This window comes from Equus caballus, chromosome 4, assembly GCF_041296265.1.
Source record: "Equus caballus isolate H_3958 breed thoroughbred chromosome 4, TB-T2T, whole genome shotgun sequence".
Classification (NCBI taxonomy): domain Eukaryota; kingdom Metazoa; phylum Chordata; class Mammalia; order Perissodactyla; family Equidae; genus Equus; species Equus caballus.
The window spans coordinates 110,706,986-110,726,832 of record NC_091687.1 but is presented as its reverse complement, the minus strand read 5'-3'; the positions used below and the strand labels follow the sequence as shown (position 1 = coordinate 110,726,832).

Sequence of the window (19,847 nt, the reverse complement as noted above, 5' to 3'; positions counted from 1 at the left end):
CAGAGCCCTTAACCACCTGAGCTCACGAATGCACAGCACAGTAACACCTGAGGTCGGGGGGGCGCATTTCCTGTTTCACAGGCAAGGAAACTGCAACTCAGGACATTAATATGCCCAAAGTGACACCATTCTATAAATTTAAAATCAGAGATTTCAATACTCAAGAAAAACAAGTTAAAACTCCCACAAGGGTTCGTTTTATTCGTGAAATGACAAAAATGCAGCAGAAGTCTTATCCCATACAATATAAATATTATAGAAATCATTAAGTTTGGGGATTTTAAAAAACCAAATTTTCCCCTGACTTAGATATGAAAATGAGAGTCTACATCCAACTCAGAACTGTGAATTCTGGAAACCATCATATCATACACAAACTTCCATATTTCATCAAATTCTTTGGAAAATGTTCACTCTATGCTTCTGTCTCAGCCAAAATGTGAAATCTCTATGGAAAAAGGCTTCTTTAATGAGCCCTCAGTATAGAAACTTCGTCTTCCCTGTCCCTACTTCCCTCTCTTGCCAGCTGCCTGTCTTGCAGGAGACCCAGCCTGCACACGGGCCACAGACGGAGCCAAGCGTCCCAGTTTTCTACACACTGCTGAGTGCTGCTGGATGAAACATCTCCTGACACTGAATTGGAATCACTAAAGCTAATACTTCATTTTAACTGGTCCACCAATGACCCTCGGCAGTTTTTCACCTCTTCCTGGTCAGTTCCTCCCACTGCCCAGGAAACTTTCCAACCTTTGAGCACGTTCTAGTCCCTCAGCCCTCACAACCCTACCCTTGAACCCTTCTACCGGGTAAGCTGCTTCCTACCCCCAGGCTGACAGGGGTTCCTTGTCCCCGCCCCCCTGCAATGCGCTCTGCGTCCTTGCTTCCTTTCTGTCCCCTCTGCTTTCATTCACCTATGTCTATGTCTATAGAATTTTCCACCATGAGGAATGTGCTTGCTGCTAATTTTTAAAAAAAAAATCAATTCTCATCCTATTACTGAATTCGGTCAGATTTTTCACTAAAAAAAAGTGGAACAGGGGCTGGCCCAGTAGTGCAGCGGTCAAGTGCCCACATTCTGCTTCGGTGGCCCAGCGTTCGCCGGTTCGGATCCCGGGTGCAGACATGGCACTGCTTGGCACGCCATGCTGTGGTAGGCGTCCCACATATAAAGCAGAGGAAGACCGGCACGGATGTTAGCTCAGGGCCAGTCTTCCTCAGCAAAAAGTGGAGGACTGGCAGCAGATATTAGCTCAGGACTAATCTTCCTCAAAAAAAAAAAAAAAAAGTTTGGGGGCCAATCCCGTGGCCAAGTGGTTAAATTCGCACGCTTTGCTTCAGCTACCCAGGGTTTTGCCAGTTCGGGTCCTGGGCATGGACACGGCACCGCTCATCGAGCCATGCTGGGGCAGTATCCCACATGCCACAACTAGAAGGACCCACAACTGAAAAAAATTCACAACTATGTACTAGCAAGCTTGGGGAGAAAAGGAAAAATAAAAAATCTTAAAAAAAAATTGGAACAGTATGCTGAATTATAAAAGAAGTTCAAAGTATTATGCTGTTGATGTGCTGACCAGCTTTCAACCTGAACTACGGTCAGCACACTTGAGGGCTCTAACTCATCATCGGCACTATCAGTCCCCACTACGTTAATGAGTTAACAAAAAAGCACAGACAGAGGGAGATGGTACCAGAGAGAAGGGCAGGAAGAGTAAAACATACTTTCTGAGAAAGGAGAGCCCTTTGGGGCTATTTCCACTTAGCCCTTAAGTACTCTGTTATAGTAACAGCTGGAAAGCACATCTCACTCATTGTGAGAACTTTTTATTAACTTACAACTGTGTCACCCATTCCAAAAAAGGATAAAGCAAAGCCTGATTTCTAAGTTCTCCAGAATCACTGTAACATACGCCATAGCAAGAGAGCACCGCGCTCTCCTCTCCCGGCTCAGTCCCACTTCCACTTCTCCCCAGTGTAAGTAGCCACCGCAATCTGCCTTCAAAGTGTCCACATCTGCACTACCCACACCTGGAAGGTGGAACTCAGGCCCCAGACAGGAAAGGACCACTCCAGAACACTTCCCATCCTGATTCCTGGTGCCCTCACCTAACACTGCACACTCAAATACCCTCTCGGGCTCTCCTGCTGCCGACCCAGGGCCCGCCCACTCCTGCAGCTGCCAGCCAACTGTGTAGAGCTCCTCTGCTGTCTCATCCAATTCTCACAACAATCCTAAGAGGTAGAGATTCCGCTCACAGAACTCTTTTCAGCATTTAAATAACCTGCACACAATACAAGCTTAGAAAGCGGCAGTCTGGACTCACACAGGGTCACCTATCTCCAGAGCACCACACTAACCCACTATGCTATCCATCGCTTGTCAAGAACAGCAAATGTTAGGGACTTATTTTCACATTCCCTCATCTGTCTCAATGTTTTATAATCACATACGTATACGTAACTGTGCGAGAATGTGTGTGCTTTAGAGTCAAGAAAACCAGTAAGGACTAAATCAAGTCAAAAGTCAGACAGTCAAGGATATTACATGACAGGACTGAATAGGTAAAAGAAATTAGCAGTTCTTATCTGATCAACCTATGAGAGACTGATAAAGGGGGTAGGCCCAGAGATGCTATCTACAGTTTAGAAAGAAATAGCTGACTCAAGTTGAGTGAAAAAGGAAATTTCTGGCTTTAGAAGTTGGTTCCACAGAATAAGAATGGAAAAAGAGGGTTTTTGCAGACATAACCTTGAAACTGTGACACTGGCAAGGTGTAGTAACCTGGGACAGCCAGACAGAGGGCAGCAGGTGCCATTTAAAATTATGGCAGGTCATGCACAGGCCCTAAAGAACTGAAACACACACTGAGCTGAACAGATGAGAGAGGCCAGCACTGGGAAAGAGACAGCTTTAATAGTAAATGCATCAAATCCAACCAGGAAAAATCCCATTTCCAAGACAACAAATGCCTGCATGAGGGCCAGGTGGTAGCAGGATTAGAAAAGAGGGGCAGATAAAACAAGATATTATTCAGAAAGAAAGTCAATGACTAAGACGTGAAATAAACCAGAGTGACCAAGGTTATTTCTCTGGAGACATCAGATCATGCTGGACACAAGGAGGAAATCACCTGGGATACACACGCAGGCCCCTCATTGCCTCCGTCTACCTCAATGGACAACAGAATTGAGAGTTTGAATACTTAAATAAACAAGCATTTTAAGCTTTAAGATCGTAAAAGCTGCTTACTGACTGTTAGCAGTACTGCCTTTTTGAAATAGGAGAGAAGTTTAACAAATAGTAGGCATCACTAAGCTCACAACACCATTTTTCCTACTGTTTTCTGTTTCATTTTGAATAGATGTCACTTTTTTTTTCTCTATTTACATAACTTAAATTCTGGCCATAAGTTTTAGCCACATGGAAACTACTAACTGCTTCCCTAGTATACATTCTCACTTCCTCTTTAGTAACAGAAGGACAACACTGTACCCAGCTAGAAGACCACAGATTCCAACTTCCCACACGGGCTGGGCTCTGACCCACCGGCCGTCACTAGCCCTGCTGGACGGGCCCTAGGAATGCTCACTAGGGGCTGCTCCCACTGGCATGCACCTTTCGCCCCCGCTCTTCCTCCTCTTTCAGCCTGGAATTTAGGTACAAAAAAAACATGGGCCCCTGACAACAGCACAGAATTGCTATATCAACCCAGAACTTTCTTACGCAAAAAATAAGAAACTTGGTTTTTTAAGTCACTGCTGAGTTATCTGTTACATGCAGCCTCATTCGCATGCTGACTGACAAGCCAATACAATAACTACATCTTTCATAGATACAGTGCAAGAAACAGGGAGAACAAATAAGTTTTCCTTTAAGGAGTGAAGAAACTCAGGTTTATGAGTTAAAAGTGAATTATCCAAAGTTACACTGTCAATAAGTAACTCAAGACATAAAGCCACATTTTCAGATTTTTGCTTTATAAACTGCTCTTTCTGTCACACACTGCTTCTGCTGCAATTAATTTGTCTTCAAGTAATGCCAACTAAAAACCATGGCTCCAAAGTCTGACATTCACAGCCGACGAGGTTCTCTCGATGTGATGATTCATTTAATAACTTCTACCATTTCGTGGGTATAAAGGATAATAAGTTATCAATTCCCTCTACCACATGCAGAATTATTTTAAGACTGTTAGTAAGTTGTGAATACCTCACTTAACAGAACTTTTAGTACCAATGTAATTCTACCTTTTGAAAGAAAAGGCTACCTTAATCCTTCCAAATAACTGCTCTATTTTGCTTTTCTTTAAATCCCTTTAAAAGTCCAAGGTAAAAAATTATCATTTTCTCTCATATAATTCTTATACAAATTGTACTTTCACTTTTTTGTATCTCTTGTTAATTACATGATGCTATCTATATTAATCCTATTCAGGAAAGACTGATAACTTTGGTTACAAAAAAAAAGATGAAAACTTTGCATAAATTGCTTAGCAAAAAGTTAATTGTATAATGCAAAGAATAAAGAGGCTCTAACAGCTATTATGAGACTTATCAGCTTCCCTAAAAGGGTCAGTTGGTATATGTTAATAAGGCTAATTAAATACCTTAACCATGTCATTGACACTTCATGAATCTTTCAATGAATTACAACCTTCCTCTACAACATGTTTTCACTTATTAATCTCACTTAAAATGCAAAGAACTATATAAGAAACCAATAGACACTTAAGAATGCCTCTCAGTTAATTCTAATTAAATGGGGTAACTGCAAAAAAAAAAAAAAGACCACTAGGAACCCCTGACATAATTAAAATTATAGCCCTCTATCACAATGCTAATCCTCTTATTTCAGTATTTTCCACAGATTTCTTTTTCTTTCAGGTTGTGCCCTATTTAAATACCTACATTCATTTTCCTAGAAAGTACTTTTATATCTACAGTTGCATTCCAAAGCTGAAGAAGCATATACCTAGCTCCAAGCACTCGGTTTCATGGCGGGGAGGGGGCAGAGCAGGGAAGATACCACATGGACTTAAATACATTAAGATAATGCCATTGGTTCATGCAGTGCAACTAGAGTATGAACTACAAGTTGTAACATCTTTACTTTAGTACAAAATAGTGCTTTTGATGAACCTAAAACTAGTTACTTAAATTATTTCATAAAACAAAAAATCCTTTATTCCTGCACCTCACCCCTCCCATTCTTCTCCCCAAACAAGCCCACCCAACGATAGGCCCTACCACAGTAAACTTTTCCACATTAGCATTTGGTGACCATCATGATCTTATACAGATCCAATTATTTTTACCCAGTTTACTGAGATGCATTTTAATATTCAGAGAGAAAGGGAGTGGGTACAGCATGATTAAAACATTCAGACTGCTTTTGCTCCAATCCTACTTCCTGCACTCAGTTATGTGAACTCAAGCAATTTAATCTTTCCAAGACTCAGTTTCCCCATCTGTAAAATGGAGAAAATGGTACCTCCTTAAGGTTGTTGAAAACAAGCTCTGAGCAAAATCTGGACAAATCGCTCCATCATTTTGTTCACGTCCTACTGATCTTCAGCAGTATTTGCTCTAGGAAGACTGTATTTCCTCACGCAAGGAAGGATTGATTAAAAAAGCAAAGCAGCAATCAGCTCGAGCCACTGAAAGCAGACAGTCTGTCTGCTGTTAAGTTCTCTGTGAACACACCTGCCATATCACTCACAATTCCCACTCCCAGCTATGTTCACACAAAAGCTACATATAAATGTTTACAGCAACTTTATTCATTACCGCCGAAAACGAGAAATTGTCCAAATGGTGAACGGACAAACTGTGGTACAGCCATAATGGAATTATATTTATCAACAAAAAGGGACAAACCACTGACAGGGGCAAAAAAATGGATGAATGAATTTCAAATGCACTGTGCTAGGTGAAAGAAGCCATTCAAAACAAAACACATCGTACGATTCCATTTGTACAACCCAACTTCAGGAGCAGAAAACAGTTCAGTGGTTGCCAGGGGCTGGGGTGGGGAGAGGGGCTGACTACAAAGGGGCAGCGTGAGGAAGTCTTTTAGGGTGATGGAACTGTTCTCTATCTTAATTGTGGTGATTCTACAACTGGATGCATTTGTTAAAATTCACAGACTTGTACATCAAACGGATTAAATTTTAAAAATAAAAAAAATTTCTAATCTTTGGAAGAAGTACTTCCAGGTAGTTTACAATAAAATAGGGTCTCTTTCAAAGCTTATCTTAAAAATGCATCTAAATAGAACTATGGGTCTTCAAAGACTCTTGGGAAAATAAATACTTAAAGAAAAAATTGATATCCTTTGCAAGATCCATCAGTAAAAACAGGCCATAGAGGTTTTCTTGGCAGAGACAGGAGCCGTCAGACCGAAACTTTGCGTTACTGTCAGCATTCAATTGGTGGAGTTATTAAACTGCAGGGGGGTAAACCGCACTCAGTTTAAGTCCACTACACCCAACTCTATACACCCGGGAGGATTTATGAAAAGTTCGCAGTTCAATCTAACAGTTGTACTGAGCCAAAAATTAAACAAAACAGTTGATCACATACTTTTATAATGCACTTTTTACAATGTGGCTTAATGGCTGAGAAACTGTACGAGAAACTGATTTTGTCTAATTTCAATGAGTCTTCATTCCCTGGCCTTTGAGTTACGCTCGTGGACTCACACCCACCCTATCTCTACCCAACACACACAATGTGTACTTACAAGACAGCAAGTCAAGTCAACAGGGTGCTGAATTTTATAACCACCATATTTAATAGCTGTTACCATAGTGTTTAGCTGCTCCTGTTACTGCTACAGATGGGAATTCATTGATATGATTAAATTTGATGGTATGATAATGTATGGTAATCATGATTAATCAGAAACCCACTAGCAAATGGAGGATGTTGGGTATTATGTCACCTGCATTTTAAACTGCACTCTCTCCTTGCAAGCCTGACAATGCCTGACAGCTGGAAGGGTCTCAGCCCACATTCGCCTGCTACTACTCACAGATCTGATAAGAGAAAATGCCCATCATTCCTTCCCCATCTTAAGTGCTAATAATTACAAGGCATTGCGGGCAAGTTGTAAAAACAGTAAGGGTTCAAAAGAAAGACTTTTTTTCCTAGATGGGATAAGGTCTGGATTCACATCTGCATGGGCTATAATCACAGAGAAATGTAATTGGATGCAGCACTCTCATCAAACACGATTTGCATGAAATGCCGTATAAAACACATCTAGGAAGTGTCAATCACCACCACCTGATACCACGCACCTCACTATATGGAAACAGAACGCAGCTAGATCCACCTGTGAGGTGCTGTAACTACACAGTAAACGTAAATGGAAATCTCACTTATTGGATCTACCTAAAGTGATGGAATCACTAAGAAGACTAATTTAAACTGAAAACTACAGTAGCTTTTTTAAATATAATTTTCAGTTTTAATTTAAACAAAGATCACTAAGAAATTATCTGGCAACCGAACAACTTAGTATTTAACTGGTTACCCTAAAATATCAGCATTTACCTGACAGGGCAGTGCAAAATCCTGACTGAATAGGTTTTAAAATACTGTGGGTCAAGAATCTTTACCATGTGAGTTACTTGGGATTCAGCCAAATGCTTAAAAACAGCAACTTCACTAACACCAAAAACAAATTAGGTTAGCAAAATCTCAAAGCAACGCATTAAGGTATTATTAATCAACATTTTAGTGTTACTTTTTTAAGTGGTCAAACTTTAAAAACAATAAACATCTCTTTGAAGACAAACACCTAATTGGAAAATATACTTACAGATAAGGAAAGGACTTACAACTATATTAATGATGAAAACATCAGGGAAAGCCTTTGTGGAAAGAGAAACCTATTGGACTAATCAATGTATACAACAAAGAACATTTCAAATGGAAAACAGAATTCAAATAGACACACAGGTAGAAGCTTACTGGCAGAAAGGTAAACTAGCCTCCCCATCCCCACTCCCCTAAAGGAGAACAAAAAAGAAAACCACAACTGTATTGTGAAATTACATTCAAAGGTCCTGACATGAACGAAAATACCTCACAAGTGGACTAAGGGACAGCAGGTGGCTAGACGGCAAGACTGGACAGCATCAAGGGAGCTGAGATGGAGGAACGACACTCACTCAGACAGCGCCTCTAACTCCTGAGGGCATGTGCTCACTTCCTGTCCAACCAGCTCTTGTAATTACTCACTACTGAACTAACAGAGATATATTTTACATTGGGCAGATTAATATTCTGATGTGAAAAAGATTCATTCCTTGATATGCTATCAATTGAGATATACTTCCAAAAAAGATTCAAAACTCTGATTTGAAAAAATAAAATAGCTCTGGAAACAAAAGTCTGAGTGAGAAGAAACATTTTAGGGTTGAGCCCTAACAGCTATAATCCTAACTAAAATTAAATACATGATCGAATTTTTAAATGGAAACCTAAACTACAAAGCACTTCCCTGAATTCCATAAACATGGGAATGCGGCAGGAAATCCCATCTGGACGCAAAGACTGACACGATCAAGTGACAGCTCAATACCAAGAGCTAATGCAGTATTTTCCAAAGTGATTAAAAATAAGGATCCTTTTCCTATGATGTTTATCACTTTGACTTTAAAATATTTCTTTTAAAAACTGTTGATTCAATTCTCTAAATAAAATTTATTAATAGGAAATAAAAATATCAGTTTTGCTGCATCAAGCATACTCTAGAATACCAAATTGTGGCTTAAGATTTGAATTTTTAAAATAATTTTAAACAATTCTATGAAAAAGAGTGTTTCACATAAGGTTGCCTAAGTTCTCCATGATTTTTAATTAAAAAACTGGAGGCACTATCATTTAGTACAATTTCTAGGCATACTAGTTCTAAATTAAGAATTTCTCAAGTTTTCATAAAATTATCAAACAAATGGACTTTTAAGAAAGTAAAGCTTGCCATCGTTAAGGAAGAGAAGGAATACCTCAGTATTAATACCAACTGTATCCTACACCCTTTATGATTTGGAAATCTAGCGGTATTTCTGTCTCTTGTCCGCTGTTTTCACTCTTTAGTCAGTTGGGTAGAGCTGAATTCTTATATAGTTAAAAGTGCCAATTCACATACGTATCCTTGAAAACAACAAAGAGTGAAAAATTAAAATATACACCCCTTCTCTACACTACTCATTTTATGTAGGGTCCTTATAAGTAGCAAAATAACTCAATGTTGAATTCACGTGTTCACTTGTTCAACACCTATTTACCTGTACTTTCTTGCACAGGCCCAGGGCCAGAGGGGCTCCACTATTTTTATAATTTACTCAGGTGAAAACTGGCTTAAGGATGGAAGCTGGGCTTCACGTAACTATGCTTGGTCCATTTTATAGTTTAGGGACAAGCAGTATATGGAGCACTTGGCATGAAGGAGAAACTTACTAAATATTCACAAAACTGTCAACAGCACAAGACATTGATAGCAACCAAGTTCAACCTAGTAGTATAAAAGGAAAAAAATAATGTTACCCAAAAAAGACCCAGTGTAAGTAAAACAACAGAAGATGACCTAGAGTTAATCTCCCTTCCCAACAACATTTTGATGGACTTTCTAAAAAGATAACACTCCACTCTATTTTTTTTATTTCAGTAACATTGGATTATAACATACAGATTTCAGACGTACATCGTAATATACTTTGAATTCTGCGTAGATCTATTTTATTTTTTTAAAATAGATTCCATGTCTGATTATTTCCCCTAAGGGAGACTCATTACAGGAATAAGTAGATCACTGCATTTTCAAGACTACAAATTCACTGTAATTTCAGCTTAAGATCTAGCATTCAGGGCTTAAAATAAGATATAATCCACGTTAAACAGCAGTAAATAATTGAGGTGAAGGAAACATTTCTCAAATTATATCATATACATGACTAATTTCTTGCCCAACTATTTCTTATCACCCCCATACACTTCCCACCTCAAAAACAGTAACAAAACAAAACATTACACTGTGCAGAAACTTTTTCAAAAGCAATGCAACAGTATTTACCATCCTCCAAGTACTACATAACTTAAAAATTAGTTCAGTTTCTCGCAAAGAAATGTTCTTTTATTATCCTCTTGTAATATCTTCAAGTATTGTGAGGTCTGCTTCTAATGTCAGATACAATTATATTTGCACAAGTAAAAAATGTACAAATAGATGAAAACTGCAACTGATTATCCTGATTTTATATCAGTAAACACATCTTAACAAAAACACTGATTGCATAAACATTGCTTTATGTTTTTCTTAAACTACAGCTGCTTTTTCACATCAAATTTTATCCCTATATTGCAAAAAAACACGAAAACAAGTTCAATAATGGTTTTAACAAAAAGGCTCACAAATCCTGAGAAACAGCAAAAAGTACTTAAAACGGGAGTGTTCTAGAATAACTAGCAGTTAAATTACTTCACCAGAAGAAATCTAATGAATGAAATCATACAGGCTTATCCTTGGGTACAGGTAATTAATAAAGCTTAGCTATAGAGACAAGTGCTTCAAATAGAGAATTATACTAAATATCATCTAATTTAAAAAAAATAACTGGTAGAACCAATATGAATCTCTTTTAGAAACCATAATTCATAATTCCTAAAAAATACTCTGAATCTTAAATCCAATACTGATTTTACTTTGGAATAATCATCTTGACTACACATCTTAATCCTTCATTAAAACATTTTTGGCTAAATGCCATATATAAATATGGTATCTACTGAAGTATCAAAGCTGGAGTCAAACAGGTCATTCAGGTATTTCCTGAAAATCAGATTGGTTAGCCTAAACAAAATGTATCTGTTTTACATACAAATGACATTAAAATTTTACGGTCTGGTCCATTTTTTACAACAGTTTTTAGCAAGAACATGTCCTCACTGATTTAAAAAAACCACAAACTAACTACAAATTGAACCAAAAACTCAAATAAAACAAAACATTTATTTAAACAGATATACCTATTTAACAGACATTTTTCTTCTAGTTAAAACACGTTAGAAGAATAGATGAACTTATGGAAAGTAGAGGAAAGTGTTGGGGGGAGGTTGGGGGAGAGAACGTGTGACTTCTTTTACAGACAAAACCTTCATTTAAAAAAAAAAATCAATGACTCATTAAGACTTCTGAGGTTTTTTTAAAACAAGGAAAGATCTCATTACTATTCCCTAGACTTTCATACACATACCTACACGTACACAGACGTACATGTGCCCCACACATATACAATAATAAAGCAAGACCCCTTTCTCACTTCAAGTAAGGCAATAATAAAATCAAACTTCATAATCTTTAAGACGAAAGGCATTCTACTGATGATCCTGATTCAACAATTTTACAGTTAAACAAAATTAATTCCATTCTCAAAAATCCATTGACCCTTAAGCTTCTCACAAATATTTTCCACGGCAAAAATTACTGTCAATATTTACAAATCCTTAAACTTTTATTTAGCTGGAACCACTGGCATTTGTTATATTAGTATTTCTTAGTAAATGTATGCTCACCCCTAGCAGAGCGGAAGAAGCAGCTGCTACTCACCGGGAATCTCTGGGGCCCCACCGCAGGTCTCGGCTGGCTTGGGACTGGCAGCAAGGGCACTGCGGCAAAAACACCTTTCATTACCAACACGCTGTACTTCACATCCAAACCCCCCAGGAGAGTAGTATAAGTTTAACATAAAATATAGACTATGGGTAAAATACATAATATAAATTAAAGTTTACATTTAAGCTAAGTGCTTAATATTTTTACAATTCCATAAAGGGAATGGGGAGAAGGCAACTTTAGTCTTCAGCATACAACAGCACAAGCAGAAGCCTTAATTTCAACAGTGAATTCCTATTTAAAATTAAAATATTTTGCAACAAAAGAAGCTATTATTCCTCTAAAACCAAAGACTGACTTGGTATTCCACATCCATATCCAGGTTATCCAGGCTATCTAACCCGTTATACTTCCTGACTCCAATCAAAGACAAATGTAAATCTAAATCCTCCAGCATCAGAGAGAGAGGGAGTGAAGGAGGAAGCGAGACAGGCAGAGAAAGGAAAATACACACACTTTTGGTATTGTTACGAAGAGCAACCTACTACGCAAAGACTTTTAGTTTGGTTTTGTATTGTTTTAAACAATACAATTGTTTTAAACAAGCAGAACTCCCATCAATCTACCAGAAGAAGGAATCAAGAAATTTTAAAATAAACATTGTATAACTGGGAAGAAACTAGATGTTAGTTTCACACCCTGGGGCTAAATCAGGTATGCTTAAGCTCTTTAAAACATGTATGATACTGATCTTGATTTGGGGGGGAAAAAACCACCACCTGAGTGGTGACTGCTATATGGTGACATGCTGTATCTTTCATCAAAATGTGCTGCCAGATGCATACAGTAAGCTCTCAGATCGTCAGGTGTTGTAGGCTCAATTGTGGCTCCTCTCAAATTCATATACTAAAGTCCTAACCCCCAGTACCTCAAAATGTGACTCCATTTTGAGACAGGGCCTTTAAAGAGGCGATTAAGAGAAAATGAGGTCATGTGGTGGGCCCTGATCCAATACGACTGGTGTTCTTATAAGAAGAGATTAGGACACAGACATGCACACAGGAACAACCAGGTAAGGACACAGTGAGAATAATATAATATAGCATAGCATATCTTTAACTTAAGAAATTTCTGAAGAATGAGAAATATAGAAATGATACAGCTTAAAAGTCAATCAAAATTACTTTAAATTAGAGCACTAAGGAAAGCTATGTTTTATTTACCAGACTACTCAAGGAATCCTGTACATGAAGCCTTGCAGTTCAGGTCACGATTTAAAGTTACAGTGCGTGTGGGTCTGTGCCACGGCCTGATCAAAGGCAAAATGTGACAGAAAGAAACTTAGGTGATAAAACGTACAAATGGCAGAAGTCCATCGCTCTCCTAAGAGTTTAATCCAATGAGTCAAAATTTCAAAAGGAAAGGGAGTCGATTTGCAAGACTTTATATAAAATAGGACCCAGCCCCCAAGTCTACACAGCTAGCTAAAAGGCACCAGGGTCCATCAATTACATACCTAAAGCAAAATATTAGACTGTGAAGTGGAGAAAGAAAAAACTAGAGCATCCTTGACCTCAAAACATTATAATCAAAGTGAGGAAGAAAAAAACCACATATTAAACAATATACAATGTTTTTAAAATTAAGTACCAAATACCAAATACTCAGACCTTCAAGAATATGTACCACTTATTTTTAAACTTGGGCTTTAAACATTAATTCCTATCAAATAATTCCAACACAATGAAAGGGTAAAAATTTTAAATCTCTTTAACTAGGGCAGACTAATACTAAGAAACGCAAGAGGGATCTCCAGGAAGAAAGCCAGTTATAATGAATAGATGACTTACACAGAAGCCTTCTGATTAGCTGGTAATTTTTTTTAAATAAATTGTAACAAGTAACAAAAGAGAGAGAGAGTAAAAGTTGACAAAAGAGAACATCTGAGAACAGGTGTAATAAGAGCAGATCACGAATCCAGCCCAAGCCAGGGACCAAGCCTTGCTCAGACTGTCAATGTGTCTGCAAACTGTCTTGCAGTCCACGGGGTACGAAAGCAGGAAGACACTTCTGCCTATCTGCCTCCCTCTCCACTGTGAGCAAGAGAATGTAAAACTGGTAATGTTAACAGACCATTTTATTGAACACTGAACTCTGAATATTTGACATTTAATATTTTTATCTTTCTGTTATCCTATGTATTTAATGGACTAAACTGATTAAATTTTCAATTCATTACAACAGTTATAATAGTGAAAATCTGGAAAACAAGTTAAATTTACATCAAAACTGATTAATCACAATATGTTGGAACATTCTTATCCTGAAAAGAAAGTACGTGTCATGAGGAAAAGATGTGCATATGTTGCTAATTTTTAAAAGACAAATTAAGAAACCTTCAACTGCCTCAGGTCCTGAAAGTCACTGGGTTAATCTATCTCGTACATACAGGAGACATCTAGACATCTAACCTCTCTCAAGAAGAACCGTGACTTTCTATACAAGCTCACGCATTTACTAGGGAATAAGCAAGTGTTCTCTATGCAGGCCTGGCAAGGACAAGTTTCCCCCTCTCCCTGCATCAGCATGTCTCAAGATCAAAGGTACAGTAAAGAGAAGAAACATACGGCACTTAAACGCCTGGCTTCATCATGAAAACATTCAGCTGGTACTCAGAGTTTAAAACCTGTTGTCTGCAAGCTGATCTTGGATTTACTGGATCATGCGTGAGCTTTGGGGTGCAAGACCTGCACTCGACACCTGTTAGGCTGCCGACTTCTGGCGAGGCGCACTCTTTCCAGGCCTGGAAGCCATCTTGGGGTTTCCTTATAGCTTTCCCATTGTGCAGTTTTAATATTATTTATTATCAGGCTAAAGAAAACCTGTGCACCTTACCAACTGCCAGTTTTCCACTCAATTTTACAAGGAAATACACAGTAAGAGATGCTGACATTAGTAAAATTATTCCGACAAATGAGATTTACTGCAGTTGCGCGTCTTGGGAAGCCACCGTTCAAAGGGCTCCTTCAGTGAGTCATCCTCCTTCACACAGTATGCATTGGGTCGCTCATTCACGCCACAGCTGCGGAAGGAGAGACAGGCGGTGTGCAGGTCTCAGGGACTACAGTGGTAAGCACAGCAGCCATCCTGCCTGTCCATGGGAGCTCAGAGCCCTGGGAGAAGGTGAGGCCGAGGAGTCACTAATATAGGGCGGGGACAAGTGAAGGGGTCAGTCAAGGAGGTCAGGGACCCACAGGCGCTAACCCCACTTTGACCCTCCATGGTGTGTCCTATAGGGACACACGGACACTGACCCCCATCACAGCCAACCTGCCACTGTCACAGCCCTCTCTTCCAAGGCCACAGCATAATTTCATAGTGCTTCAACCCACTGGCCTCCCACACTCCAAGTTCTACCTCAAGCTTCTCCCCAACTCCTGAAACTTCTTGCCCACGCCTTTTGGAATTCCAAGTTCACTGTGAGCATAACCCATGGTAGCCTCAGCCGCCTCCTTCTTGCTAAAGGAAACCTAGCTGTCCCAAAGGATGATGGGGGGGGGATCCTTCTTTGTCCTCGATGATGTTTCAGACCTCAGTTTTGGATCTGCCGTCATCAGACAACATCACCCACTACCCCCGGCTACTGTCCATCTACTGGTCAAAACACTGCTCTCGTGTCTCAGAGCTCAGCTCCTAGCTCACCATCACTGTCTTCAACACTAGCCCTGTCTTTAGTCTTGGCAGAGACAGTGCTTCCAGCACCCTGCTTCTCGGGTCCCTGACCTCCATCCTCCATCCCACCTAGGCCATATCCCAGACCTGGTCATTATCAATGACCCTTCCACAATCTCTGTGCATCCTCCTTCTTACCACTACCTTCCGCCTTTCCACCTCACTCCCTCCAGGACCCTGATTCGACTGACTGTCGACTCTACAGAGATCTCCAATGGCCTCCATTCCACTATCTCCTGGCCCCTTAGCACCATACACTACTCCATGGTCCACTGTTACAAGCATTACTGCTCTGTCAACACTTCAACTCGGACAAATCCAACTCTGTCTATACCACACCTGACACAGAAAGACAAACGTGGCTTGAGAAAAACACACAACCACGCTGACTCTAAGTTCATGACCACACAGAGTGAGTTTGCCTCAACAATGCCCAGCACCCGTACCAGCTCCTCCTCGACCCTGCTAGGGGAAGACTTCATAACTTCTCTCCCCTCCTCAGACCTCCAACATTTCCTCCTACCTCCCCACTCTTAGTTACTTACCACTCACATCAGGAAAGAAGTTCACAAGACTCCTCCACTTGCCACACCCGCCCACTCTCAGCATCTCCACCTGGCCTTCCGCCGCCCAGCATCTGTACAGGACCCTGCGCCCCTCCAGCACCACAGTCCTGCTACTGGGTACTGGATCCCAGCAAGGATAAGTTTTGCCCCTCACCTGCATCAATGATTTTTTCCCTTCTCAACTAGCTGCTAGTGTTCTCATCTTAAAATAAAAAACTTGCTCTCAAGCCCACTTCCTCCTACCAATTATCATCCAACCTCTGCTTTAGCAAAATACCTTCAAAGACTGTCGATACATTGATCTCCCATTTCTGTGTCCCTATTCTCTCTCAAATCCACCTCAGTGAGGCATGTACATCTACCACTTCACCAAAAAAACCCTGTCAAAATCCAGACCCCCTACTGCTAAGTGTAGGCCTCAGCCTGCAGTGCACTCCCCACTGACCCGTCAGCAGGGCCCCTGGCCAGCCCCTGGCGGCCACTTTCTCCCGTGCTCCTCGTCGTCTACACTCTCAGGTTCCTCCCGCTCTCCTCCCTACAGGCCCCACACCTCTCACATCCAGTGCCCCAGCTTCCAGGCCTCAGTCTCCTCCCACATATTGACACCCCTTCTCTGAGTCTCTCACTGGGTGCAGGCTCTATATCCATCTGTGTGCCAACAACGCCCCCAACTTGTACTTGAAGCCCAAACCCCTCGTCTGAACTCTCACTAGCTGCATACTTGACACCTCCACCTGCATGTCTAGTTGGTATCTCAAATTTAACACATCCAGAGCAAAAGTTTTGGTCTTCCCCCTCAAAACCTGCTCTCCCCCATCCCAGGCAATGGCAACTCCATCCCCCAAATGCTCAGGCCCTCCCCCAGTATCATTTTTGCCTGCCCTCTCTCTCAGACTCACCTGATCCATCGCCAAATCATACTGGCTCCTTCTTGAATCATATCCAGCATCTGACCAGTTATCACTATGGCTGCTACCACCCTGAGCCGAGCCACTATCATTTGTTACTTGGATTACTGCAGTCACCTCCTAGCTGAACACCCAGTTTCCACCCCTGCCACCCTACAGCCCACTCCCAACACAGCAAGAGGAATGATCCTTTTAAAACACAAATCAGATCACGTTATTCCTCTGCTCAGATCCCTTAATCACAGCCCATTTCACTCAGAGTAAAAGTCGAGCTCTTAGAATGGCTCACAGGTCTCAACCCAGGTCCCGTGTTTCTTCTCTGCTTTTATCACTCCACTAACGTCACATCATCTTCTCGTGGTTACCTGAACACACATGGCACGGTCTTACCTGAAGTAAGACCTCTCTGTACTTGCTGATCCCTCTGCCTGGAATACTGTCCTCTGAAACAGTCACATCCCTCACTCCCTGACCGTCAACTATTACTTTTGCAATGAAGCCTTGTCCCTTCCTCTGCTCTGCGTCTGTTCCTGTATTTTCATCCTCTCACATGCCAGATAACAGTCTTACTGATTATGTCTACTGCTCCCTGACTGTCTGCTAGAAAGATCACAACTGCATAAAGCATTGTTTTGTCCACCAATGTATCTCAAATGCCAGAGAGACAGTAGTATCTCAATCAACATGTGTTGAACAGATGCATGAAGACATGCTCCACATCAACAGCTCAAAACCAGTTTCCTAGCTCCAGGACCACGTGTCTGCAATAATACCACGAGAGCTCACTCACTTAGAATAACTAAAAGAGGGGTTTGCGGCCCCCACAGCTAACACAGGGCCTCAAGGGGAGCAGCGGAGCGGAGCTGAGGGGCACACTCACCACACAAGCATTAGCATTCCCTCCAGGGAAGTGATGAAGAGTCCCAACTCAGACATTTCCAGTTACCTCTAATGCTCTTTAAATTTAGAAAGTTTTCTCAACACTTTCCTCTAAATTATAAAACAAAAGACACACATTTTTAAGCAAATCAGTTTGGCCCATCAATAGCACATGTCTAAGGGGGTAGGGAAGGAATCGAGGAAGCCAAGTCACCCTCACACACGTGACCATGAGAACCACTGGCCACAGAGACGCCTCAGCGAGCAGGGAACAGGAGCCCGCGGCTTTACGACAGCAAGGAGACACATACCTTGAACGGGCGTCACCACCGCCCCTTTGAAGTGGGGATTTATGTGTATGTTCTTGGGCTGCTGTGGGGTCACAGGAGGCGGCGTCAGCATCACCCTTGGGGCCTCTATCTGGGGCGGCATGTGCATTCCCTGAGGAGGAGAGGGGTGGTGCGGGTGCTGCAGGGGAAGCAGAGGCTGCAGCTGCTGCTGCTGGAACAGACTTCTAATTGGCTGCTGCTGAGGCGGCGGCGGTGGTGGCGGAGGGGGAGGCTGAGGCTGTGGAGGAGGAATTAATCTTGGAGAGTGCGTCTAAAAACCACAAAAAAAGACAAATTAGAGAAATCAATATTTACAAGAAAAGTAAAAGAATGTCAATGTGTTACGGATTTACACGGATTAAATTGTAAAACTTATAACAGAAATAAATTCACAGTAACAACTTGTATAAAACAGCAAGATAAATAACCTGCTCTGCCTGTTCACAGTGAGGGCTACTTTCTCACAATGTGAGTCAATCTCAAGGCAAGGAGGGGAAAATGGCAGCCCCAAAACACCTTGCATGGATTCCAAAAGAAAAAAATACAGTTCAACCAACAAAACTGCCCACAATGAGCCAAGCGCTGCACTGAGGGCAGGACACAAGCTACTCTCGGCCCTCCCTGCACAGCGGGTCCTGCTCCTCCTCCTCCAGAAAACCTTATCAGAAAGAGGGAGATGTGCACAAGCAACCCTGCTGGAAATGAGGCTTCAGAGAGAAGGACAAAGGGCTGGAAAGAGCTTAACTCCCCCAAGGGGCTGGGAGACAGCGCCTGAGAGGGCGGCATCTGAACTGCGAAGAAAGGAGGAAAGAGACTCTGCGCAGCGTGAGTAATGGAATAACCGGGAAGAGGCAGAGAGGCAGACAGACGCACCTGCTGGGTAACGGAGAGGGACACCAGTGTGGCTACAGCCTCGGAGAAAGAAGATGGAAGCAGCAAGGGTGTGAAAATATACAGGCAAAGCGGTCAAGGATCTGGGTGTTGTTCTGTGAGGAGGAAACCGACGGCAGCAGCCACGGTTGCCAAGCACTGAGCTCGGCCTGGGTTTTAAGCACCGAGTGAAAGGCTGGTATATGAAGTAACTGGCTGACTCCTAGCAGTCCTACGAAGCGAGTCCTTATTATTATCCTCCTTTTACAAGATCAAGTAGCTGGGAAGCAGAAGAGCTGGAATGGAATTCAGAGGATCTGACTCCACAAGTCCTGCTTGTAAGCACCAATCAAACTGGCCACACTTCGCAGTAGAGGCAGAATACTACTCACTGAGCCATCTAACACAAGCTGCCTTCGCTGGGATGACGCCAAATGACGGAGGCTTTTGAATTCAAGCGAAGGACCTGTTATTATGCCATATGCAACGTGGGTGATGAGGAATCGCTGATGACAACTTGGCAGGAAGATTATCACTAACAGTGTGTGAGATGGACGAGGGTAAAGAAGATGGAAGACAGACCATTTTACAGGCCACGGCAAGAGCTGAATGGAAGAAATGGCCAACATGTGATGATGAACAATGGGAAGGAGACATTTCAGAGGAAGAATGAGAATTCTGAAACCAAACTGTACGTGGCCTTGGCTTACCTATCCTTCCTCAGGGACGAGCTCTCCAAAGATTCCAGTCTAAATTAATTCTGCAGCTAGACATGCTCCCAGAATCCAGTGTGCTCCCTCCTCTAACTCATGACATTTGTAATGTGCATATTTGCCCACGAAAGTGGGGATCCTGTCTATCTTGTTCCCCACTGAATCCCCATGGACAGCACATAAACTGACAGGAACACCTGAGTTCAATCTGAAGTGAACTGAGAATAAGT

General features: G+C 41.4%; 1 protein-coding gene across 3 annotated transcripts in view; it reads right to left on the bottom strand.

Annotated features, from left to right (window-relative positions):
- The window catches only part of RBM33 (RNA binding motif protein 33), a 133,752-nt gene that overhangs the window by 48,823 nt on the left and 65,082 nt on the right, over positions 1-19,847 (bottom strand). For all 3 annotated transcript variants that reach the window (XM_023640066.2, XM_023640067.2, XM_023640068.2), the window contains exons 8-9: positions 18,017-18,305; positions 11,615-11,673 (exon numbers count right to left, since the gene is read on the bottom strand). In XM_023640066.2, the coding sequence (XP_023495834.2) occupies positions 11,615-11,673; positions 18,017-18,305 (348 nt within the window). The remainder of the gene's footprint in view (positions 1-11,614; positions 11,674-18,016; positions 18,306-19,847) is intronic.